The sequence below is a fragment of the Pituophis catenifer genome, unplaced genomic scaffold (assembly GCF_029215685.1).
Source record: "Pituophis catenifer annectens isolate HBS135680 unplaced genomic scaffold, rPitCat1.0.hap2 SCAF_4, whole genome shotgun sequence".
Taxonomy (NCBI): domain Eukaryota; kingdom Metazoa; phylum Chordata; class Lepidosauria; order Squamata; family Colubridae; genus Pituophis; species Pituophis catenifer.
This window is the reverse complement of record NW_027256884.1, coordinates 115,647,423-115,675,010: the sequence shown is the minus strand read 5'-3', so window position 1 is coordinate 115,675,010 and position 27,588 is coordinate 115,647,423. Positions and strand designations below refer to the sequence as shown.

The window sequence follows — 27,588 nt, the reverse complement described above, 5'->3', positions numbered from 1 at the left end:
AAGCGGCGTTGCCGGTTGCTAAGATGGCGGCCCGGGGGCCGCGCGGCTCGGGAGCCCGCTGAGGGGGCTTCTCTGGGTGCTTCCGAGGCGGCAAGTGGGGCTCGCGGGGACCCCGCTGCGGGTGGTCCGAGGAGCCCCGAACGCGAACGCCCGAACCCTGTCAGACCCACCGCGCGCCGGGGCGAGTGACTGGGCCTGTGTAGGGCGGAGAAGAGGATGGCGGCGGAAGGCTAAGGGTGGATGGAGCTTGGCGGAGGAGGCGGCGGCGGCGGAGGCAGCAGCAGCAGCAGCAGCGGTGCTGCCTACTACCCCAGCTCCTGGAGGCCGGCGACCGCGGTGGCGGCAGAGCGCAGCAGCCCGGCTTTGGGTAGGGCGCCCGCGGATGTTGCTGCTGACGGAGCCGACCTCTCCGCGGCTGCTCCGTGCTGGAGGAAAGGCTTGTCGGAAAGTGCCCCGCCGCGGGGACTTGGCCGCCGGTCTTTGAACGCCTTCGTCCCTTGCACGTATCCTCACAGGTAGCTTGGAAGGCAGCCGGGGTTCCGTCGGAAACGGGCGGGCGGGCGAGCCGCCTTGCAAGCTGAGGGATGCATGTTTGAAACCCTCGCTTTTGTTTTGTTTTTTTAATCACGAGGGGAGATTTGAAAACCTCTGGAGTGGATTCCAACCCACAGAATTCCCCGCCTGCTAGGGAATCATTATTTTGGATTCCAGTCCGAAGGGAATGCAGCTGGTCCTCGACTTACAACAGTTCGTTTAGCGACAATTCAAAGTTAATGGCACTGGGGGAGGGGGAAAAGGCACTTAGGACCGGTTTTTTCATACTTATGTCTGATGCAGCATCCCCAGGATCATGAGATTTACGTTTTGGATCCTTGACAAAGGATTCAAGTTTTATGACGGTTGCACTTTCCTGGGGTCACGCGAGGACCCCTTTTGCGACCTTCTGACAAACAAAGTCAATGGGGAAGTCGGATTCGCTTGAAACAGCCAGGTTACTAATTTAACAAGTGCCAGTGATTCACTTAACAAATATGCCAAGGAAAGTTGTTAAAACGAGGCAAAACTCAATAAATTTCTCACTTAGCAACATAAATTTTGGGGTCCGTTGTGGTTGTAAGTTGAGGACTACCTGTACTTGGAGTTCACGATTAAACTGTTATTGTTTCATAAATATGCTTATGTTTATAGTATCTTATCTGCAAGAAAACAACCAAGGAAGTCCAGAGAGCATCAAGAAGCCACTATTGTTTGGATTTGTAGAGACACATTTTAAGCCAAACACCGTTGTTTCCAAGAGTGCTGTTCTATTCAGAAAGGCATTCAAGAGGGGGCATAGAGATGGTACTTGTACTTATTTGAAGTTTGTACCCAACAGGTGATTGGATGGGAAAAGAGTATGCTTTCATGGGTCAGAAAAGAATAAGGAACTAGGAGGTCAACTTGGAAGAATGTTTAAAGATGGTAAAACAATTTGTGACCAACTTAAATTGTCTAGGAAGGATACAAAATTATGAGTAGTATTTCTAGTTATCATTCCATGCTTTTTAGAGTTTGAATTTAAGGAATAAGGAATTGCAAAGAGATTTAAGAAGATTTTTGTACATTTAAGGCACAGGACTGAAAATAGAAGATTCAATTCACTGCAGATAATGCAGTATGATGCAGGTTAGCCTCCAATGATTAAAACTTGACAGATTCATTACTAGATTCTGGATTGGCAGTTGCCAAGCAGGAAATGGATCTCAGAATTATAGGATAATTCAATTAAAATGTCAAATATCTTTTGTAAAAGGTTAAATGTCATGCTTTATTCATTAGGAAGGGAACAAACTCAAATTGGCAGGGTGGTCTACCATAAGCCTGTAGTGCGACTGTACTTAGACTACTGTATGTAGCTCTGGACATCATTTCTGAAAAGATACTGTTCAGCTAGAAAAAGGCAAGCAATATCACTAGAGGACTAGAGATGTTTCCATATAAAGAAAGATTAAAGCACCTGGAACCTGTTAACGTGTGGTTAAGATATGTAAGGAGATATATTACAGAGATATACAGTCATGCATGGTATTGAAAATGTGGATAATTTTTCTTCCTTTCTCACAACTATAGTTTAGGGTTAGCATGTTGTGCAAATAATCGTTGTCTACTGACTATGTAGTTTAAAAGGTTACTATATATATTTGATAAATGTGGGATAGGAGTTGACTTGTGAAAAGAGAGTTTTCTACTTTATGAATAAAATGGTCACTCTGGATTTGCATCCATGTATAAATCTATGTGTACTATTAAGATTTTATGTAAATAAAAGAATTTCAGTATCCATTTTTAATTAATGCAAAATGTGCAGATTGCTTCAGAAGGCTGGGATGGCCTTGAACTCCTTCTCAAGTGGACACTCGGTTGCAAATACTGATTTTAGAGTAATGCATTATGCATTAGAAGAAGGGTAATCCTTAAAATTGAGAGGCAGTTTAGTTTAGTGGTTAAGGCATCATACTAGAAACTGAGAGACCATGAGATCCAACTCTGCCTTGGGCACAAAGCCAGTTGGGTGGCCTTGGGGTTGTCATTCAAAATGTATGTAGTATACATGTTTACTGTAAACTGAGCTTGGATTAATATTTCATTTTTTAGATTGACTATTGGAGAAAGAGCAGGAATCAGAGTAGGGAATAGTAGTCAATTTCTCACAGATTTTTAACAACTATGCTTCTGAACTCATCTATAAGTGACACAGAGCAAAATGACAGCGAGTAGACCACGTTTGCTGATACTTAATTATTCAGTAGTTAATTTTAAAAAAAGATTGTGAAGATTTACAAAAGAATCCCTTTAGTTTGCTTGCATAAGTGTAGAGAATCACACTGAAGCAATCAGAAATTTGTTTCCGATATACATTAATAGGCTTTGACAGAGATTTATGAGCTGTGTAGATAGTGCAAATAAAATGTCTGTTTAGTGTAAACACTATAGGAAAACAAATTCCATGCGTGGAAATATCTGAAAACAAATACTTAAGGTTTGAAAGCCGAATTAAAATCTGGTTCATCATTTGAAGTGAAATTTGAAGAATCAATACCAATAAAAAGATTCATAGTTAAGCGGTAGAATGTAAAGAGGTTAGACAAATTCATGGAGAACAAGGCTACTCTAGCCTGTAATTGTTATCACAACTAGAAGCTTATACTCTGTTTTTAGGATTTTTGCTAAAATTTCTTAATCTCATAATCAGAAATCTAAAGGTTCTTCTTGAAAGAGATTTATCAAAAGAGCGTCATGAGTTGCTAAAAGACCAAAGATTGTTTCGTAATCGAGCAAGAAAACATTCTATAGAAACAAATAAAAGAAGGAGGTATGTAAATAAAGGGCTTTTTTTTTTTTTACAGTAATGCAGATTAACTGTTCTCTGTGTATGTTGACTTTCCAATGTTGTATATGACAGAGCAAGTAGCAGCTTCTCACAGTTCAGTTCCTTTATAAGAAAAGAAGTGTTTTGGATCTTGATTAGGTCTTGTTTGAGTGGCTCTATTTAAATCAATAAAACTTTTACATTAATACTGTAATGAGAGTCACTGGATAGTGATCTTTTGAAATCTTAAAATCATGACAATGTATTTTCTTATTTAATTTATATGATTTATATAGCCACCCGTTTCACAAAGATGACATAAGGTGGTATGCAATCATTAAAAACACAAAAAGTAATTGTTAATATATTTATTTTTATGATTGCAAGGTGCAACATGCCTCATAGGATCTTTTTCAGAACTATTTTCTATGGTAATAACCCTGGTTTATTCAGAATAAATTTGCATGATAAAAAAAAAAATAGAAGGCGTACATCTTACTTCTGGAATATTCATTTTCAACCACTCTATAGATACTGCTAAATAAATTACTGTGAGTGGGGCATATCATGCACTTTATATCTGTCTTATATTTTTCCCAAAAGATAAATATAAAGCTGAAGAAATAAGTTTTTAAATGAAATGGACTCTAAATGACACACTTAAATGTAGTTATTATTATTAAAAGCTATAGTTTTTAAATAGACAACTTGAAGAAAAATGGAAAGAGAGTGAAGAAAAAGAACAAAAATTTAGAGAACAAATATTGCTGCAGAGGAAACTGAAACATCAGGAAGCAACTGAAAAATTCCAGCGCAGCCATATTTCATCTTCACAGCGCAAAAAAGGTGGGTAAATTAATTGTACGGTTTAAATATTGTTTATAATACAACTTGATGTCAGTTAATAGAGATATTTTTGTTATTTTGTGTCTTCAAGTCAGTGTTAACTCCTGGTGACTCCTGGGTTAGTGCCTGCAGTTTTGTTGGTAAGATTTTGAAGTTGTTTCCCACATCCTCCTTCCAAGGGCTGAGAGTATGATTGACTGAAGGTCACCTAGCCACCTTCAGGGCCAAGGCAGAACTAAAATTCATGGTCTCCTATTTCTAGCCTGATGCTTTCATTGCTACATAAAGCTTGCTCAGCCAGATGAATATTAATTAGTCAAATAAATTCCTGGTCTTGGAGAATTCTGTAAAATGTGTTTGAGATGTACACAAAGATGAAATACTTTCATTTTTCAAAAATAGAATATTAATTGAAAACAGCAGTGACATTACGTAATATCAGAGGATAATTATGGTAAGTTTGCTGCATGAAAGCTTTTCAGGATTTTGCAATAAAATAATTTGTTGACCTGAACTGTGTCTGTGGTCATTCCAGTAACCAAAATGTAGGGTCCTTGCTGCTCTCTGAGCATGCTTGTTTTCTTGCATACATTTCATTACCCTAACTAGGTAACATAATCAGTGCTAGTAAGGAGTGCTGTTTGCTGTCAGTTTATAAAGTTCCTGATTTCAGAATAAGTTTTCTGGAGTGTGGTTTTTGCATGGTCTGCATTTGGATGTATTTTAATAGGGTCTTTGGGCATTTGAATGCTATAGCTGTTCGTGTCCCCACCCAGCTGAAAGATAGAAAAGAATAGGGTTAACCCTAGCTGTTGGGGTTTTATTTTTATTTATTTATTTATTTGCCTTATGAGAACGGGGGATCAGAGGGTGGATGAAAACAGATCAGAGAAGGAAGCTGGCAGTCATCCTGAAGGTGCTGAATGCCAGCCATCAGCATTGATGTTGATGACCAGTCTACTATGACTAAGTAAGGCTTGATGTGGATAAGGCACCTGACCTAGGAGATGAAATGACTGAAGTTGGGGTAATTATTTTGAGGGGGTCGGGCAAGCAGAAAGATTGCAGTGCTGATGGACAAGAGGAGATAAGGGGATTTTGGAGAGCAGATCATTCCTGAGGAATGTGGTCCAAAATCTGTTACTGAACTTGTATTCAGGCCGCCTGTGCTCATCCCTGGATGAGTTGAGTCTTACTAGAAACTAACCTGGCATTAAACAACAACAGCTGTAACCCAAGGCTACATACGGTCCAAAGAATAGTGCATGGAAACACATATAAGCTTTTTTTTTTATTATTAAAAAGGCTGATACGATCCATATTGTATTAAGACTCTGATATTTAACCAAATGTTTTGCCTGTTTTTAACTATAGTACAGAGAAAGCCAGAAAATAAATTGGATGAAGCCCAGAAATTTCAGGTTTCAGGATTATCATCATCTAGAGTCATTGGAAGGTAAATTATTTTATTTAATTCAGAAATAAGGTCAGTGAGACAGCAAATGATGGTGATGAAATAATAGTTGCACAAAAATATCTGACATAAATTAGCTAATGTTCTGAAACTTCAGTACTGAGCAAAGAAAATATAATAAAGAGGATTGCTAATACAATATTTCATTGTGGTTATTCTTATGCTTACAGTTAGATTTTGAATCTCAGCTTAGTTGCTTTAGGTATTTGTTATGTAGAACTCTGAAATACCACCGATATTGCCAAAATTCCTTTCTTTAAAGTTTTAGTTGTTATGCTGGCTGTACTCACAGATTCTTCTGGGGAACTTGATACTATTTATCAAATTCTCTTAATTTCATAAGAAGGTATTATCTTTAGCTCTGTATAAACCCCTGTGTTCTGAATGATTTAAAGTTCTTATTTATCCTGTTTTATTCTTTTATCCTTACTAGTTTTATACATGCTAAGTTCTTCATTTCAGATATAACATTGAGTTTGTTTATATTTTTTTTAGCTTGTCTCTTCATTTTTTTTATAATGTCCATACAAACCGCAAGATTCAGTTTAATTAAGATTTAGATTTGACATGAATGGTCTAGTTCATATCAAATCACAGGCCATTTAACCAGGGCTGAATTCAAAAAAAGGCTCAGAAACTTGAAATTCTGTTCCTCCCATTATATAGCATATAAACTTGTCAAATGCCTGTAGCATTTTAATTTGAAAAAGAATAGGATAAAATGTATTGCTATACCAGAATTTGCTGGGGGATAAATCCATCAAGATTTCAGATGCAAAAGTACAAGGATTTTGATAACAAAATTATTTATGTTATCTTTTAAAAATTTGTATAACTCGAGATAGATAGATAGATCATGGGATAGTACTTGCAGGCACAATCATCCCTTTTGTGGGAGTGAATTTTTCAGATAGGTACAAAGGATTCTATGTATGAGAATTTTTTTTTTATATTGATTGGATAAATATAACATTAGCTTCTTGGTGATCAATTTATGTAAAAATGCCAGTCATTGTAGAGCTATGAAATGTGGATCGGTGTGCATGAGTTTTTGAAAGAAGTTAATAAAACCTAGTGGTAATAAGGAGTAGTTTATTTCAGCATTCACACTGGTTTGTGTAGGTATTGTAGAAAATGGCAATATGTGTAATGAAATCATGAGCTTGCATTAGGTACGATCTTGGCAAACTTCATCAGGCTGATTGAATGGTCATTTACCATCAACATTTTACCAGTGATAATTGTGGCACTGGAAATAAATATCACTTAGCCTCATATTTTTGTCATTCTGTGTCTTCCATATTGATCTTTCCAAGTCTCTGTTTCTTGTGTTTCTGAAAAGTTCAGTCTGACCTGTTATGCCATTTTTCCCCATTGCCTTATCACTTGACTTCTCTGTTCCTGTTAAAATAAATCTTTGCTTTGCAAGAGGAAAGAAAAGAAAACCCAGTGATCTCTGTAGGCAATCTCTCCCATGTCTGGTCCATTTCCCACCCACCCCGCCCCAGTGGAAAGATTGGAGAACAAGGCTGTTATATAGCACATTCGGAGTTGCCAATGCCACCACATTTCTTTCAATATATATTCCCTATTGTGTGTCTGCTTACTCTTTTCTAATCACTTTCTCTCCAATCTCTTCACTCTATAAGGGGGAGAAAAAAGAAGAGGTGAGGTATAGGATAATAGGACTATAATGGTGATCATGTGACTGAGGGATGCTGTGAAGGTCATAAATGTGGGCAGTGTAACTTCATCGTAATTTCAAACAGCCATTGAATGGGGCAATTAGTAAGTGAGGTTTACCTGTATCAAATGCTTACTGTTATTCTTAATTACAAACTTATATGAAAGAGTTATTATGTTTCCAGGTACCAGAGCATAAGAAAAATAGAACAAAAAGAAAACTATGTAGAAATGGGCATGTAGGGAGAAAAATATCACTACATGGATTTAGGAACACAGTGTTGTACTTATTTTCTGTTACAAATTATATGTTCAAAAATACATATTTCACATTAAAAAAACAAAATGGTTTTTTAAATAGATGTTCTAGATGTGTCTGATGTAACAGGGACTTAACCTGTTTTGTTAGGCTGGTGAAGTACCATCCTCAAATTGAGATACAAGTTATGCATTATTACAGAGGAAGAGGAAAAGATACTAACTACTGAAAAGAAAATAACTAGGAAATACAAGGGTTTTTTTTCTATTATTTTATTGTAATGTGGTTTTCTCTTTTAAAAGAAGGTCAAACTGATATGTTAAAAATACACAGCATCAGAAAATAAATCAGTGGTATATAGTATATATACAGTGGTATATAGTGGTTGATAGGGATGCGGTGGCTCAGTGGCTAAGATGCTGAGCTTGTCGATCGAAAGGTCGGCAGTTCAGCGGATCTAATCCCTAGTGCCGTGTAACAGGGTGAGCTCCCATTACTTGTCCCAGCTTCTGCCAAACTAGCAGTTTCAAAGCATGTAAAAAATGCAACTAGAAAAATAGGGACCACCTTTGGTGGGAAGATAACAGCGTTCCGTGAGCCTTTGGTGTTTAGTTATGCCGGCCACATGACCATGGAGACGTCTTCAGACAGCGCTTGCTCCTCGGCTTTGAAACAGATGAGCACCACCCCCTAGAGTCGGGAACGACTAGCACATTTATCTTTATTAAGCAACTCTGAGTGGCTTACAACAATCATAAAACCAGTAAATAGCTGTTGGCTATTAGATGGATTCTCTTTTCTAGAAGTTGCACTTCTAATTTGTTTTGGAACAGTTACATAGTATGACATTTTGTTCACAAACCTAATATATTTATCCAGAAATAACAATAATGTTTCATCCTTCCAAGCTCTATTGGGCCAAATTCTTCAGCTACCAGAAATGGTCCTTTTCAATGGAAACAGAACTCAACAAAAGCTATTTATGATAGAACACTGCAGGTAAAAACCAGGATAAACCCATGCAATGGCCAGCTTCTCCTCCAACAAAATCTAAATGAAAAGCAGCATCAATTACAACAGCATTCTGGTAACTCTCAGGTATGATTGCTTTTAACTTTTGATTCTTAAAACAAGAATTCCCAAAATATATAAGCAGGCATGCTTAATATTCTAATTGCTTTTGATTAATTGAATAGAAATACCCTGACTTCAAACTAGAATTCCTAAGAAAAATTAATATAACCCTTTTTCACATCAAATAATATTATCTGACTAATATAATCACCAAAAAAAAAAAAGATTCGCTTGGAACACAGTACCCAACTGAATTTCTGCTTTTGGTGTTTGGGGAAGTACCCAATGTTTTTTTCAAAGTTTAGTGAAGTATATTTTTTTCAAAATTTAATGAACCACTAGAAGTAGATTTAAAATTAAAAGATGGCCTTACTTTGAATAGATATTTATTTACTCAGACCCTCAATCATTATTTCTCACCTGTGGCAGTTTAAAGATATGTGGATATCAAGTCCCAGAATCCCCCACCCAAAAATGTTATGGGTTAGCACTTGTACATTTCCTAGTATAAAAAGTGTATTACATCCATTTTAGCTTTTCTGTCCTACCAGAATTATTTATATTCTTCCTTTTTGATGGGATGCTTTTTGGGGATGGATGGTAATAATAGAACCAATTTTGGACCAGACACCCTATCCTTTCAATACTGTGCTCTTGGATGCTCAGAAATCATTTGTACACATTGTTTTTAAACAGTCCTGCCCTTCTTTTAAAAAAAGCTGTCTTATGTCTATTTTTGAAACAATTATATTTAATATCATTGATTTGAAGTGCTTCAGCAAGTGGCAGAAAGGGTTTACTTTAAATATCAATTTTCCTGCTGAATCAAGTTGTTTAATCGTCTATCCTTTTTGTGAGGTAAATATTTTGGGCTAGTAAATTATTCTGGCTAGGCAATTACTATTCTATTGTACTTATTGTTCAGGAGGCATCTGAGCTGAGGCATTGGAAGGGAAAAGGTCTGCAGTTGGTTGAATTATAAAACAATACGATAACAATCTTCCTTCCTTCCTTCCTTCCTTCCTTCCTTCCTTCCATCCATCCATCCATCCATCCATCCATCCATCCATCCAAAATTGCTGATTTTTTGGTAATGAACCCTACCTAGCGTTACAACTATAGATGATCATTCCTTTTCTGATTATTATACATATTGAGATATAAACATATAGTTAAATGAAAATACAACAGAGTAAATATTGAAATTGTTTCCCCCAAATTATAGTTATCTTATTTTTCAACTGTTACAAATGAGGGACCATTTTTATTAAATAAAGGTGAGATGTGAAACAGTTCTTATGATTGTTATAGAGCTTTCTATCACAGTATGAATATAAGATGTTTGTTTTTTGTTGCCTTCTCATGTCATCCAAAATCATTGGATGTAACAGTTGACCTCATGGAGAAGTGCAAAAATCAGACTGTACATTATATTTATTTGTTGCAATTTATTTTGTTCTCTTTGACTTCTCTGTTTGCCATTCTATAAGCCCAGCAGAATTATAAATACCCAAAACCCTTTTTTTAAAAACAGTAAAGAATCAATCTATTCCTACCATTAGTATAAATGAATGTAGGTAACACTATAAAAAATAATTTTTAAATCTCAGTGCAGTGACAGTCTCACTGTTATATTTGTACGTTTATGAATGCTTTATATTTGAAAATAACTTCTATTTTTTCAAGAAAATCCATGTTCTATAATAAACATTTATAGAACTGTTAGCACCTGCTCAACATGTTTAATTAGTTCTCTTATATAAGTAAGGAAAGAAAAATATAAAATTCAGATCAGTTTTTATAAAATGAAATAAACATTCAGTTTCTGTTTTATGGAGTTTTCTAGCAATAAATACACCCAAAATATTCTTGCTAGGTGAAATGCTAACTAGCTTTGTCAGTCACAACCAATTTCATAGATAATATTATATCTAAAGTTGTAACATCAGAATAGAAATATTTTCACAGATAAATAGATGATATGAAAATGGAAGAACTGTAGGCATGAAGTTATAAAGATACATATATCCCAGTGCTTAATGTTGAAAATTGTGGCACCCTAAAATTGTGGCACCTAAAAATGAAATTGTGTGGTGTCTGAAAGAAATAAACCAGTCAATTTGGCATTCAGTCAGTGAATTCATTTTATTGCCCTGAACTACTGACCTAAATATTTCTTACTGTTTTTCATGAAATTCCCGAGTTGTCTCTGAAACTGGTTTGATGGAATCATGTTAAATTATCTTTGTATTTTATTTATTTTTCTTGCACAGGATTTTCATCAAGAAGTAAATGAAATAACCCGTTCAGGGAGTGTTTGTAGTGTTGACAGCCTTGAGGCTCAAGAACAAAATGGAAGTTGCACAGCACCCGGTAAAGCCTCATCTTTATCTATTCAAGAGGAGTCTTCCATCCAGCATCCAGAAGGATCAAAGGGCAAAAATAAACATTTCTCTGCTGAACATGCTGATACTTTTTCTAAAAATCAGCATGTGAATAATTGGCTTAGAAATTTAAAAACTTCAAATATTCAGACAGCCTCCCCTTTCCGCAATATTTTAATTAAATACAATGTTGTCCCATCGGATGAAGTCAGATGCAATCCTGACCTGAAATCATCAGTGCCAACTTCATCTGAACAGAGGGAATCTGAGACATGTGCTTCTGATGGTAATCTAACTTCTGTACAAAATAAAACAGAAGACAAAAGCGTTCTGTTGATATGTCCATCTTCAAACGTAATTGGCACAGAGAATCCTTTACCTGCTGACAGCCTTGCAGCCAAATTGAATAAAGTATGCCCTGTCCCTAATCCTTCTCCTGCAGCTTCAGAACAAGAGAATGTTGAACTTTCTGAAAACAACAGAACTTCATCAACAGAAACTTTCAATCCCAATGTAGATTTGTCTAATCAACAGTGGAATGTCACTTCCTATTTCAGCAACAGCTTCTTACTTAATTGCATGCAGAAGGGGAAAGATATCCATGCAGCAAGGTGTACTGAAAATACAGATTGTGTAGCTGAAGGTAAAGGTGAAAAGCATTCTGACCATGTTAATGTTGAAGCATCTACATTTGAAGAGCCTTCTAAAGGCAGCACTGATCAGGCCAAAGCCAGCGAAGAAGGAAAAGAGGCTGAAATTATTTTACCTGTGCCCCAAGGAGAGGTAGCTACCAATTTATCTGACCCTGAGCAGCAGAACAATGACAATATGTGTGAGAGAAAAGTGATGAAACTGCCAAAAAGCATTTTAAAAAAGGAATCTAAATATGAACTTAGCTGTTTCAAAGCAATGGTTGTAAACAAAGGTATCAAATTTGGACATCAGCCTGTGGCTTCTGTTAGAGACAGTGTTGAATTGGCAAAAATAAAAGGGAAAGATGGGGAAGTTCAAAGGAATTGTAAAAAGCTTAGGTGGTTTGATGAAATTAACAGAGTAGTGGAAATTAATGAAAAAAATCCAGAGTCTTGTGTTAGTGATATAGCTCAGGCACAACCCCAAGCACCTGGCTTTCAACTTAAAACCACCTCTTCTAAAACTAATTTAAGAAGTATTCCCTCCTGTTTGCTCAATTCTGTTTTTCCAGAAAATAATTCAGAGAATTCTCAAATATCCGCCAAACTTGCTACTGTTGGAAACTCAGAAAGAGATAATGCAGTACACAACGTCTTGGTGCCCAAAGGGTATCATATTGCTAAACAAGCATGGATGGCCCCAAGAAGTGAAGAAATGATACCTTTTATTTATCATTGTGATCCTAAAAATCCAAAAACTAATCCACGGAAAGGTAGAATGAAAATGATCAAAAGACCAAAATCTGCTAAAGTCCCATCCTCAACCATAATAACAAAAAATCGGAAGAGTGCCATTATGCGACCACAGTCTGCTAATGAAGCTACTAAGATTGTAAGAGCTCCAGGCAAAATCATAATACCCCACCCTCCATGTAAGCCTATACAAAGCAAAAAGCCAGATGAAAATCCTACAGATGTCTTATGTCAGTCATCGAATTTGTGTAAGCCTTCCACAGATGCTGAAAATAGTCAGAGTGACAAGAATCTTTTGCCTGAGTGTCAAACTTTGGCAAGAGGTTATACAGACGATCCTTCAACTTCAGGCAGCGCTTACCATTCTCAAATAACCATGATCAGACCTTCTTACAGTATATACACCTATGAGCCTTTGACAAAGTCAAAGTGCATTATAAATTCAATTCCACCAGTTGTCCACTACAGCAATATTTCAAGGAGAAGTCCCATGTTCTCAGAAAATGGATTATGTCCGGATCGTATACCAACTGATGAAGAAATCACAATTTTGTGGCAAGGAGTACATCGTGCATTGGTTCAACGGGATGGTGCTGCTGGTAAGATGCATCTCAATTTTTTTATATATAAGAATCGTTTACATTTCTGATTTTAAAAAATGTGCAAAGAATCTCTTCATGGAGAATGAATAATTAAGGGTCACCAGAAGAGACTAATTTAATTCCAGTTCAAAGTAAGCAGTCCTTTTCCTGTTCCTATACTTACTCTGCCCATTGTAAGTTATTGTCTGTTAGACAGTATAAATACATTGTTTTCCCCTTCAAGGATTTTCCCTTCAATCTAAACTCCGATCAGTGGATTGGCACCGGGTGCGGCATGCCTACCATATTATAGTGGCAAAAATAGAATCCAGCAATAAACCCCACTTATATTATTTAAAGAAAGTTAATATCTCAAGTTAAAAAAAAAATATCAGAGAAGGATCTGTCAGCTAATAATTTAATGGCTATGTTTTTTAGTAACCGTAGCTTCTAAATTTATTTTTATCATTGCATGGTGGTAATACCAGATGCTAAATACAAATAGTCCTTGAAATTACGGCCAGAATGGAGCCTGCCCATGATGGTCATGATGGCATAAAAAGGATCACCCACATGACTAATCTGATTTTATGACTATTTTGCAGCAGATGTTAAATGAATGCCAAGGTTATTAAGTGAATCCATTGTTCGTCGGTGGCCATTTTTGCTGAAAATAGGAATTAAATGTAAAAATGTAAACCACAGTCATGTAAGTGGGATTGGCGGGTGGGTTCAAATGCATCATCAGTCATCAGCCCTGCGTGCCTACAAGAGATCTAAGTCCAGCCCACCTTGAATGACTCCTTAATTCCCACTCTTTTTCCATGGCCGTTAGTAGCTCAGATTTTTATAGAGAGCTTAAGCTTACAATAAATCTTTATAAATGCCTGAATCTCCTGATTTTCCTGGCACTTGACAGGGATGCCGCAAATGGCTATAAAAGCAGGCCAGTTGTTGAGCGTCTGAAATGCAGCCGTGTGATTGCAATGGGAGTAGCTCTTGTAACTTGGGAACCAGGTTGTAAGTACCTTTGGGGCAGTTTATCTTAAGTTTGGTCGTTAAGCAACAGTTGTAAATCAAGGATTACCTACAACTATAATCAGACTACCTTTCTCTAGTATCTATATCTTTATTCTCATAGATAACACTGTTAGTCTTAAAGCAATTATTGTTAATATTATTAATATTATGAGTAGAGATATTAATAATGGCATTAATAATAATAGTTCTCTCTCCCTCATAGGAAACAGGTACCAGTACAAATATGCTTGTTTGTTTTTTATAAATTAAAATGTCATATTCCTGGTTTAAGAATAATAATTCTATATTCTCAAATTGAATTATGCTGATGTAATTAGATTATTTTCTGGTTTATTTTTATTACTTTCAGGTGATTCACAGCATTATGCTTCCTTATGCAATAATTCAAATAATGGTGACTTGCAGCACGCTAGATCTAATGTGTCTCACATCACTATAGATGGTGGCCATCTGATGAGCAATATGAAATCAGGTGTTAGGGTGAATCCTATTATGTCTTCCCAACCAAGTGGTAAGATTTTTGTTGCCAGGTTTTTATGTTGAAAGAATGCCAAAGGATATACTAAGTGCATGTCTTCCAGTCAGTGAGCTCTTTATGCAATTCAGTAAAAAAATAACTTCTTTAAATTACCATGTTTCCCTGAAAATAAGACCCTGTCTTACATTTTTTTGAATCCTGAAATAAGCTTGGCCTTATTGCCATGTGCTCAAAAGCCTGATTGGTCTTATTATCAGGGGATGTCTTATTTGGGGGTAAACAGGGTAGTGTAATATCTAGAAATCTGCCATTTTTATTAGTGTACGTTATTTTTTAGTGTGTGAAAAGCTTATGGAAATATAAATTGGGAAAAGATTTTTATATTGGAGGAATTGTTAGTGATTCAATAGTTATTTCTTCCTTTACTTGTATATTACTTGGGACTGTTTCTGTTTCTCTTTTTCAGAAAATTCAGACTAAAAATGCTGAACAAGTTTTTAAAAAACCTATACCAGAATTGAACTGATTATGATTAACAATTTTCCTTAGCTTTCAACTCTGCTAATTGTTGATGACATTTAGAACTTGCTGCTACTGATAAACCAGAATGCTGGTTGATTGGTTAATCTAATCAAAGCATTCAACCCTAGTGGTTGATAACCATGCCTTAACCATTGTCATAACTTTCAGTATAGGCATGTAATTCATTGGATGAGCTCATATTTTGGAGAAAACAGCAAATTCTATTTTCAATTTCTTGTAATAAAAACTTATGCTCTAGTAAGACTAAGAAAGGCTCTGTTGTACACTTTAAAGAAATTATGCCTCCTTTGAAGTTAAACAAAAATCAGTGATTGAATCATATTTCATTTTTTAGGAGGGAGGTGCACCTGTTGAGAAAATGAGCACTGGTTTTTAATCCTTTTTCTCTCAGTGTTCTACTGATTTTTGTTTTTCCTTATACCCTCATTGCAAACTTGACATACAAAAGAGTGTGTGTGTGTGTGTGTGTGTGTGTCTGTATAAAATTTAGGAAATCTAGCATTACCAAAATAATTTAAAGATTAAAAAGAGATTATGCAATCTATGCATTTCTTTTCTCACTTAATTTAGGTGATCCTTGGGTTAATTTGGGTTTATGTATAATTTGTCTGGTTTTATATGTGTGTGTGTGTGTGTATGTGTGTGTGTGTGTATCGTCATCTTCAGGCTGGTGTCTTCGGCTTCGTGCTTGTGCGAGCAAAGCGAAACATTTCCTCGCATAAGCACGAAGCCGAAGACACTAGCCTGAAGATGACCAGTGGGATCTCGTTGAAATGTCGCCAAGATACTCTCAATCTTACATGGGAAAAGACCCGAATACACCAAAACTTGCATATATATATATATAAGAAAATATATATATATATATATATATATATATATATATATATATATATATATATATATATGTGTGTGTGTGTGTGTGTGTGTGTGTGTATGTTTGTATGTTTGTATGTATGTATGTATGTATGTATATGTATAGAAGTTTTCAAAATAGCTTATAACAAAAAACATACAGTTAAAAATAGCCTGATAAGACGAATTTAAGATAATCAGTTCTACTTTTTGTGAGGCTTTTGCATTACTTTCAGCCCATTTTGCTTTTGCAAGACGAAAACAAATTAATGAAAACAATGAAAATAAACGCAAGGCTCTTTTAGAACAGAGGAGACAAATGTCAGCCTCTTCGGCAAGGAAACCCACTGGTGCTGGACAGGTAGGTCTAATAAATTATTGTGTCAAAATATCAAAAATAGCTTTTGGCCAAATATCACATAAAAAAGTTCCATAAGTAATACACATAAATACAAAAGTAAATAAGTAAATACAAAATATTTGGAAAAGACTCCAGATAAAATAGATGTAAAGTAAACTGGATCTACAATAATAGCAAGTTATGACATTTATGTGTATTCCATTTGTACAAGCATTAAAAAACATTGCAGTTATTTTTATCAATAGTAACACCATCAGTACACTGCCTTTTTTTAAACCAACATTATTTGTTTTCACCGAATGGTACATGTAATCACTACAGAGAGTAAACTCTTTCATGTAAATTTTACGTTAAATTTTGATGTGTAAAAGTTTATATACGTTTTATGTAAATAGATTTGTAATTCATTTTGATTACATTTTTAAAAACAGCTTGATAATTGTTTTACATAGAATATATCACAAGCCCCAATGCAAGTGCATTCTCAGTGTATGTTCGAGCCAGTCCGAGTCGCAGGTGGTGTCAATAATTCTGATGAAGGTAATGCAGCATATTTCAGTCTGATTTGGGATCTAAATAATTAGATCATCATTCATTCCTGCAGGTGTCATTCTCTATCTTTATTAACTGTCAGAGTTTCGACCAATGTCCAAATAAAATCAGGAGTCTCAAGTCAATTTTCAAGAAAAATCCAGTTATTTATTAGGAGCGCCATGTTGGCACGACCTAAGTGAAGCCAGCTCTGACTTCACCCAGTTCGCGCCTTGCCTCTGACCCTGTTGCCCCCTCCCCACAAGGTGTGTCACCAGTCATATTGCCCAACGAAGCAATTTTGCGAGTCGTAGAAATCACTCCCTCAAGCCGTTGCGGGTCTCCATGGAGTTGGCCTTGACTTCGGCCGGTTAGGATGTGTTTTGTTTTGACAGGTGTGAATTCCTCGGTACAGCTGCGAGGCGCGATTTCCCATCCCCCTGCCAATGGCAACTCAGGAGCAGGTCACGAAAGCTTCGCGAGTTGACATTAATACTGATTGGGACTAGCCTCGGAGGAAGAAGGTGAACCAACACAAAACTGTGCTACCTACCCCCAACTCCCAAAGTCAGCCCGAAACGATATTATGGTCAATGGTACTAAAAACTGCCAAGAGTTCAAGAAGAGCAAGGATGGATACACAACTTCCATCACACTCCCACCATAAAGTGTACATAAGGGCGACCAATACTGTTTCAGTCCCATATCCTGACCTGAAACCTGACTAAAAAGGGTCCAGATAATCCATTTCCTCCAGGATCCCACCAGGGAAGGGAGAACTAGACAAATTTTTTTTCAGAATAATGGGATCCAGTGATGCTTCTTAAGTCGGGGCACACTAGCACCTCGTTAAAAAGAGCTGGAAACACCACCTCCAACAAGGATGAATTCACTATTGCTGGGTTTCCATCCGAGCACTTCCTGGTTGGCCTTAACCAGCCAGGAGAGGCACAGATCTAATACGCTGGTGGTAGTGTTCGCATTCCATAGGATCCTATTCACTTCCTCAGGTCCAGCTGAATGAAGCCATTCCCAGATAACTGAATAAATCCAACCCCTGGGCATTTCCACAGGACTTGCACCATGCTTGGCAGTCAACTAGAAGCGAATCTGAACAATTTTATCCTCCAGCTGCCCAGATGATTCCTCTGCACAGCCTTGCAAGTGAAACACCAGGCCACCTTTTCCAAGGATAGTCATGAGTGATCCTAAACAGGACTGCTGGGCAACACTCTATGGAGGCAATAAGAGCAGAGAAGTGTTGACCTTTTGCTGCTCTTACTGCTACGAGTTTAATCTTAATAGCAGCTTTAACTCGTGTTTGATCAAATTCGTTTTTGTTCTTCCCAATTGTGTACTGAGAATGTCTTGTATTGATAAATTAAAATAAACATTACACTGGAACTCTGAAATGATAAAAGTATGTATTTGATGTACATTAACTCAGATCAGGGATGGTATTCACTTATCTTCCCTACCGGTTCACAAATGTTCCCTACCGGTTCACAAATGCATAGAACCTCAAAAACATGGAAAAATGGGATGTCATGACGTCCACATGGGTGGGCAGGGCATCCCACAGTTGCCCCTATCGGTTTACCCAAGCCGGCTGAATACCACCACTGACTCAGATATATAAATATGTTACTGTCACAGAAAGGGAACTAGCCCTGAACTGAGATGATTTAAATAGTCAATATGATGTGTTTTGAGGGGAGAAAAACTATTCATTGTCTATTTATTTTTCATGCATTCTGTTTCAGCAGCCCTCCAAAATGATACTAGTAGTGCCACAATGGTACTTATCCTAGCTGTGTATAAGCAGTTGTTTAAAAACCTATTGCAATAGTTTCAAAACTTTGAAAGATACATAAAAAAAACCATTAAATGCAATCGCCAACCCAGATATTTCTAATCCACCTTTCTTAAAAGCTTTTCACAGTATATATTCTTGTTCTAAAGTTCAGATGGTACTACACAGTTCCTAATACCAGAAAACCTTGTGAATTTGTCAGCTGCAGAAGGTGAAATTTTGACTGGTTTGGATACACCGCAACCATTTAGGCAGATTGCAGTGCGAAATAGACCACCACGGCAAGGAATGAGTGCTCTGTCGTTTGAAGAGCACAAAGTTCTTCAGTCCCTTGACCGCATCAATCACCGGCTACAGAGTAAGTATTGTGAAAATTATCCACTGAATTGCACCAAGGTGATTTGACAAGTCACGTAAATGTAAACAAGTATGATTCTCTTTTCTTTTTTGCCTTACGTTCATTGCCAAGCAGGAACTTCAGGTCCAAAAGTCACTCTTGATGTGAAACGCTGGTAGGATGTTTCACTTGAGTAATTAAAATTAGTCATAATATATTACTTTGAGTAGGTTTTATTTTAAACTGTGAGGCCAAAGGAGCAGTCTCTAAGTCAGTGGAATTGAATGGCTGCTAAAATGTACCATTTTCCTCCCTTGGAAAATTAAAATCTGTAGTACTGTTTGCTCAGGTATTATTATGATGATATATTAGCAATTTAAGGCAAAACATACTTTTCCCCTAATTTAGAAATCTACCACCAATTAGTATAATACTCTTTGGGGATCAAGTGATAGCCCTGTGTGCTCCACAGATTAACAAATACTGTTTTATTGTTTAGGAGATCTGAAATTAAGCAGAAAATATTAATGGAGAGAAAAAGAGGAAGAATTTTTTTTTAAAAAAAGAATAAACCATTGGCATTTGTCCTTAGACCCATTTCTATCAAGTTCTCTCATTATATATTAGGAAGACAGGAATAAATACATGTTTTGAGTCAAAGCTTGCAGCTGATCTGTATTAAGGGTAATCATGTTCAAACAAGAGGACAGGAGGATGAAAATGTAATAAATTTATGATTGTATTAACATGTAGATTTTATTAAATATAAATACAAGTAAGTAAATCTGATTAATATTATTTATCCGCTACATTTAGCAATTCTTCCCTTCTATAACATTTTAAATTGTAATTTGATAGTAGCACTTGAAAGTGGTGTGAAAATTTTGTTGAAGACTTAAAGATTTATCAGGTTATTTACCACGGCAGTAGAATATTCAGTAATATAAAGAGGAGGAGGAGAGGATATGAAGCTTCAGTTCTAAGTCATGTGAAGGATGATAGATTAGTGAAAGCTGATTATAAATCAGCATCACCTAAAAGTTAAAAAATAAAAATATACAATTATGTTGGTTGTTAGATCTGCATTGTATCAGCAGGTGGCAGTACTTGATAACCTTGTCAAGGCTCAGAAGTTCAGCAGGCCCTGGACTGAATATTACTGGGATGGGAGACTTCCAGGAGTGAAGGCTAGAATGGGAAGCCCAGAAATGGGTAATGTCAGATCATTTTCAGATGGCTGTCAAGAAGGCTACACAAGCAAGCGTGACTCAGAAGAGATTTAATAAGTTATAAAATAGTCATTGATAAAAACACCTTCCCCTGAATTAAAAATTAGTTATTTCAAAATTATAATGAAGTTCAATTCTAAAATAAAATGCTTTTCACACATGCACCAATTAAAAAATAATACTCTAGATCACATAATATTCAAGGGAAAGACTATACAGACCACAAGCTATTTCTTACCATACAATTGAAGTTTTGTAATTATTTTATACTTTCTTAGATGTTCATGAAACAATTAACAAAAACCCATCTTCTACAAGTGTTTTGCAGACTATTTCCCCTTTGGTAAGCATATTCATTTAATGTAATGTTAACTAACATTATAACACTATAAGCTAAATATATTAAAACTTAAACAATTACTTGTCAGTTTCCAAATACATATAGCTTGCCACTGTCAGAATGACAGATTTGGAATTTAATTCTCAATCTAATCCACCACAATTTATTTCCTGTATTGCCTGGTCACGTTTAGAACAGCAAATGCAATGTTCTAAAGGAATTGATGACTGCTGCTATGTGAGATCCTCAAATCTTATTTTCCCTTTCAAGTGGGAACCCCAACAGACCAAATATGTGCTCTGTATTTCTGCTTCTTGTCCATTTCTCTCACTGACTCTTAACTCCCTAAGTTTTCACTATCCAGATTCCACTTAAAAAGAACAGTAGAGAAGAAATCAATTGTAATCATGAAGTATGTGTATGTGTGTTCCATGTGCTTATGTGTCTACTTTATAAGGAGAGGAATTAGGCTATAAAGGAGAAAAAACAACAGTCCGCATGAAATTAGGCTGTCTGTACACACTGTCTGGGAGAGAGAGGGGTAATTACTATTACGAGCCAGAGACCAGTACAAAGTACATAATTTATTACTATAAAGTAAGAAAAGTGTAATACAAACAGAACTTTAATGGGAAGATCAGCAATTTAGCTAGCAACTGAAATAAGGTCTGCATGGAAGGAAGGAAGAGGGGGAGAATGAAATTGCTTCCTAATAAGAAAAAAACCTATATTTTTATAGTTAACTTCCATTATATGAGGGAGGGGAAAACCAAGAGTGAGAAAATCAGAAAAGCAAATCACAAATATTACCTGCTCCAGTATGGATGCTAGTAGATTTTCAGTCAATTTCCTGCTTGGGAATAGAAGATCAAATTTGGGAGCAGGCAGTCTGGATCCTTCTTGAGTTATTTGCAATGAAAGAGAGAGCACTTGAGCCTTGCAGGTTTATTCGTGCAATATCAGCATTTCAGCCGAAATACTCTTAAGGGAGAACATATATTTTGCCAAACTATATTGTTAGAGCCCTAACTAAATATAATATTAGATAGTAAAGGCAACTAAGGGGGAGAAGAGGGGGAGAAAGTTGAACAAAAAACTGAATTAGACCTCTATTTTAGAATTCCCTTTAAGCATCATTTCCCCTAAATTAAAAAATAGAGATAGCCATAAAAAATTAGAAAGTTTGGCCCATAGGTTTTATTTTATGTATCTTATCTAGAAAAAAATTCTACCCATTCTACCAGTGGTATAATTAAAATGGACTAAGTTCCAAGTAAAATTACCAGCTGGGAATAGAGAATAAGAAAGAATAAAACTATATTGATATTATTATAATAAGACAAATTTCAGTAGATATTCAACATTTGAAATAAATGTATATTGAACTTGCAGCTGAACTGCAGATTTCCTATATTTTCTTTATTTCCATGCAAATATTAGTAAGTAGTTAGCTTTATTAATTTGGGTTGTAATCTATGTTTATATATTTGGAATAAATTCAATTTGACTCAAACATATATAAAATTATATGATACATTACTTTCCAACTTCTGTTCATCATTATTTTTCCTAGGATTGTCCTTTGCTGGCTTCAGTGTATTTTATTTTTCAACTACCATATTAGCAAATATATTATCTATATTAACTTGGGTTTAAATTCATATTTGCAAATGCCTTATACAGTAATAGGAAGTAATTTATTCTTACCATTACAATTCTGTGGGTGTTTTAATGTATATTTTTTAATGTTTGCTTTTTATTCTTACAGGTCACATCTCCCTCATACATGGATATAATGCCTCACATGCAAAGGTATAGGAGCATATTGGATGCCACCCATAGCCTAAAGCAGAGAAGATACTGACTTGGCCCTAATAAAGTTTGCTGAACTGAGTTTTATATAATATATTCTCAGTTGCTATATTTGTAACATAATTATTTGCAATGTGCCTTAAATGCTATTTTTTAAAAAAAATTCTTCAAAATAAAGATGTAACACAAGTATTGACTGCTTGTTACCTAGTTTACATTTAGGGCAAACATTATTTTACATATGCACTTTACTGTAAAATGTATTGTATTTTTTTAAGAATGGAAATACCTCAATTTTAAATGAGTGGCAATGTTTGTAAATTTACTGTAAATTTTAATTAAAAAGAAAAGAAATTATTTTGCTACTGATTAAAATTATGTATGAGTTCATCTCCTAACTTTATGGTTTTCATTAAGCGCTAATAAATGTCTGCTACATTTTCAAAACACGTGTTGTAGAAAATGAAACTCTTATCATCTAAAAAACTCACCAATTTAATAATTTCTTTCCCATTTTGACTGTTCCAGTTCTAATTACAGAAGTGATGATAGTCAGTACAATAGTGAGAACACTTTAAAAACTCAGTGTAGTATTAATATATATCAGTAGCTAGCTCAATTCTTTGAACATATATTGAAATTACGTGGAAACATGCCATAATCTCATTTCTGCAACAGAGGGACATTTCAAAAATTGACAACACATCTATTAAATCCATCTTTGGCATAAAAAATATGATTCCACTTAACACTTACATCTTTAACAAGGGTTTTCCCCAAAGTTGTATCAACATATAATAAATTGAAACCAAATTGTTTTTTTAAATATTCTTTGGGGAGTTCAATAAACAGAAATAAGATTTTTTGCTGAATACAGCTATTATTTTTAGTCATTGTTCAAGATTTAAGAGTGCCCTTCTATGTGCTTTCTCGATATAGTATTGCATCATAATATTTCAAGTATTATAGCAAAACTCCTGCCCACAAAACGAAAACTTAGTAATCTTTTAAATCTTTATGAAAATATATCTTTAAAATAGTCAGGATTAAGGATCAGCTAAGATATATAGAATGAAATATGCCATCATGCTCACAAATGAGTTTAGATTTATCCTCAGAGTATCTTCATGGAAATCTAGCCATCATTTGAGCTCTTATAGGTTAAACTCCAAGATTCTTTTCAACTGATTGGAGTAGAGTCACCTCCTGAAGGAAAGGAAACTTTCCAATTAATTTTTTAAACTATATTTCAAAGATTAATAAAAATATATTGGAGGAGGGGTTCAAAAATCAATCTTCTTCCAGGTACTTCAGATCCTTGATGAATATCAAGTGACCTTAATGCCTTATTCCTTTTAAAAATTATCAGTTAATTCCAAAATGTCATTGTATAAATAACAGATGCAGATGTAGTACCTTTCTATATTTTATTGGTTTCATGAAAAAAAAAAAAAAAGTGCAATTCAGAGGTTATTCCTTCTAGGCAATATTATTGTTGCAATATTTTCAGGATCAGACTCAATAAAGATAATAGAAGTTAGAGATTTAAATATATTTCTCTTTAATCATAATAGGCATTCTATATTCGCTGAATATTCAAGATAGAAGCAAGGAAAATGGGGAGGATGGCTCCTTATATATACAAGGGGTGGAGCCAGGAATGGGAGTGGTAAATTATGAATACATTAAAGTCTAAAGAATAAGTTAACCCCTGATGTTCCATATATACATTATTTACATATTAGAGAATAAGGCATTTACATCTGACAAATCCCCCTCTAAATGCCGGTTCGTTATACAACACCAGTTACATTCAGATTCAGGACAATATAATACATATAATTTAGAAGTTAAATATTTGTGTTGTTTAGAAGGTAAGGGTTTTGTTAATATATCAGCTAATTGTTCAGAAGTATCACAATGTATTGCTTTGATGAATCCGTCTTGAGATAGTTGTCTCACGTGCTTAAATTTTATATCAATATGCCTGGACCTTTGTCCAATTGCATCGGATCTAGATATTTCAATGGCCGCTTTATTGTCTTCATGCATAATAAATGGTAAAGTAGGTTTCTTCCAAACATCTGTGATCAAATCATTGAACCATACAAGGTTATTTGCAGCTTTAGACAAGCAAACATATTCCGCTTCTGTGGTAGAAGTGGCTACCAGTTCTTGTTTACCAGTATACCAGTAAACTGGACAATCGTTCAATAGAAAAACATAACCAGAGGTACTCTTTCTGCATGATGTATCACCAGCCCAATCTGCATCAGCATAACAAGTAATTTTTGGTTCTTTGTCATTATTTGGTTCCAATATTAAACAAAAATCTAATGTACTTTTCAGATATCTTAAAATTCTTTTGACAGCTTCCCAATGATACAAGGTTGGTTTGCTAACATATCTTGACAATAAATTGAGAGGTAATGCAATATCTGGCCTAGTCCAATTAGATATATAAAGGAGTGAACCTATAACTGATCTGTAAAATGTGTTGTCTTTAAACTCAGGGGAAGATTCATCAGTGTTTCTAAGAAAATCAGTTTGCATAGGTGTGTCACATGTTTTGGCATTATTTAAGTTACATTTGTTTAGAAGTTCAATGATTTTATCTTTCTGAGTAAGTTTGAATCCCCTTTTAGTTTTGTTAATTTGTACACCAAGGTATTTATTCACTCTACCTAGTGATTTCAATGAGAAATGTTCGTTTAACTTATTTACAAAGATTTCCCTGCTCTCTTTATGCTTTCCAATATATAAAATATCATCCACATAAATTAATACAAATTCAATATGATCATTACTCTTTTTTACAAAGAAACAGTTATCAGCAGTGGTGGCGTTGAAATCCATGGTCTTAAGTACTTTTACCAAACAATCGTACCATCTTTTGCCAGATTGCTTCAATCCGTACAGGCTCTTATTTAATAACCAAATTTCGTTCTTATTAGTGTATTGACTGTGTGGTGCTCTTACATATATTTCCTTATCTAATTTTGCGTGTAAGTATGCAGTCTGTATGTCATATTGAAACACGTCCAGATTGAGTGCAGATGCTACTACAAGAGCTGTTTTGACACTCTCTGTTCTCACTGTTGGTGAATAAGTGTCAGTATAGTCTTCTGGATATTTTTGTGCATAACCTTGTGCAACTAGTCTGGCCTTGTATAAGGTATTACCTCCTTCTAAATTCTTAATTTTATAAATCCACCTGGTACCTATAATTGTTTTATCCTTAGGTGCGATCGCAGGTGTGAATACATTTAATCCTTGTAAACTTTCCATCTCTTTTTCCATAGCTAGTTCCCATTTTTCTCTTTCTTCACGGGGAAGTTTCAATACTTCCTCATATGTATTAGGTGTTATTTGTTCTCCATCCATACGCATTATGTAATCTTTGTATTTATTTGGTATTTGGTTTCTATTGTTTCTAATATTTCTTTCAGGTTTGCTATGGTTGTCATGCAAATATCTGGCTTCCTTTTTTGTTAATGTGTCTGTCTTTATTTTATGCTGACTATTTGTCCAAGTTTTGGTTTTGTTCTTACTTTTGTTAATATTTTGATTTTCTGTTGTTCCTTCCTCGCAAGATATATTATCTTTGCTTTTATTAGGAAATATTTCATTAAGGTGCAATTTAGACCAATTGGCCTGCTCATGGAACACAGCTGTTCTGGATACTATAAATTTGTTATTATTATCAATGAATCTGTACCCTTTGGTTCCAGTTTCGTATCCCATGAATCTTAATCTCCTGGATACGTTTTCTCCCTTTCTCCTCAATTGTTTAGGTATGTGTACGTCTGCAGTAACTCCAAATATGTGCATGTGTGCTAATTTGGGTTTTCTATTGTACATCACCTCATATGGTGTCTTATTCACAATACTGGACCATGTTCTATTTTGAGTGTAATTTGAATAATGTAAGGCTTCTGACCAAAATTGTTTGCCTAAACCAGCATCCTCTAATGTGCATCTAATCATGGTTTGTAGTGTGGAATTCTTTCTCTCTGCAATCCCATTTTGAAATGCAGAAAATGGATTGGACGTGAAATGTAGCATCCCTCTATCCTTTAACCATTGGGAGAATTCTTTAGACATGAATTCACATCCCCTATCTGTCATAATTTGTTTTATTCTGATATTATGCTGTGTTTCTATGCGTTTGTAGAATTCCTTAAATTTCTGAAAGGTTTCATCCTTGTGCTTTAATGTGTAAACAAAACCATAGCGACTGTAATCATCCACTATTGTTAGGAAGTAACGTTTTCTATAGGTAATTGATGGAGTTAATGGACCAACTAAGTCCATATGTACCAAATCAAAAATATTGTTAGTTGATCTGTTAGATTTTTTTGGTCTGGGACTGGTTTTTAGTTTGGTGGATTTACATACTGAGCATTCCAAATAATTTTCACAATTTTTTATTTTGACATCTTCTGCGTGTTCAGTCATTTTTTGTACTACGGGAAAGCTTGCATGTCCTAACTTCCTATGTAAGATGTGAGCACACTCATCATGAATTGGTTTACCTATTTTTGGTTTCTTCTCATTGTGTGTATTTTTGTTATCATGAGTTATTTTACATTCATCATTGTCACTGTTACTGACATTTTCATCACCTGCTTCAATACAATCTTCCATATTTGAATCAATGTTATGTAACCATCTTTCTTTGGTTATCAGATAGGGTAGACCCCCTTTTATCATCACAGTACCTACATTTGTTTTGTTCTTTTCTATAGTTGCTTTCCCCTTTGAGAAAACTATATTGATGTCAGATTCTCTGCTTAGTTTTATAGCACTCAGTATGTTGTGAGGTATTTCTGGGATTAATAATACCCCCTCTATTTTCCCTAAACCAGGCAAGGTCACATTTCCTCTGCCTAATACTTGAACCTTTTCTTGATTAGCTACCTTTATCACAAACTTATCTTCTGTAAATGAAGATAATATACTTTTGTTGTTAGTGGTGTGATTTGTTGCACCAGAATCAATAAGCCAATTATTGTTCTCATCTTGTTGTGTTCTGGTGCTGTCTTGTTTATTTAGCCCATTTAGTGACCCAGATTTTCTCTCTTTTGAATTTTCTCTACCCCCTCTACTTTCTCTGTAATTTGGTGGACTTCTATATTTGTGTCTATCTGTGGAAGATTGTCTGTAATTGTATTTGCTCCTATATTCTGGCCTATGTCTCTCCCTTGGGACTT

General features: G+C 35.4%; 1 protein-coding gene across 1 annotated transcript; it reads left to right on the top strand.

The window, feature by feature from the left end:
- Positions 1 to 240: 240 nt before the first annotated feature.
- Positions 241 to 22,488, top strand: CEP126 (centrosomal protein 126). The gene is made up of 12 exons (XM_070943984.1): positions 241 to 515; positions 3,233 to 3,352; positions 4,053 to 4,195; positions 5,570 to 5,651; positions 8,520 to 8,709; positions 10,959 to 13,053; positions 14,426 to 14,587; positions 16,189 to 16,313; positions 16,766 to 16,853; positions 18,860 to 19,015; positions 20,502 to 20,566; positions 22,332 to 22,488. Exons 1-12 carry the CDS (start codon positions 241 to 243, stop codon positions 22,425 to 22,427), a joined length of 3,597 nt encoding a protein of 1,198 aa, XP_070800085.1. The 3' UTR covers positions 22,428 to 22,488.
- Positions 22,489 to 27,588: the final 5,100 nt, after the last annotated feature.

What these genes read in the sequence shown, in the direction of transcription:
- CEP126 (XM_070943984.1), top strand. Translation starts at nt 241, where the DNA reads ATGGAGCTTGGCGGAGGAGGCGGCGGCGGCGGAGGCAGCAGCAGCAGC. An exon ending in GAAACAAATAAAAGAAGGAG is followed by an intron (nt 3,353 to 4,052) that starts GTATGTAAATAA and finishes GTTTTTAAATAG; the next exon opens with ACAACTTGAAGAAAAATGGA. An exon ending in TGCAGACTATTTCCCCTTTG is followed by an intron (nt 20,567 to 22,331) that starts GTAAGCATATTC and finishes TTATTCTTACAG; the next exon opens with GTCACATCTCCCTCATACAT.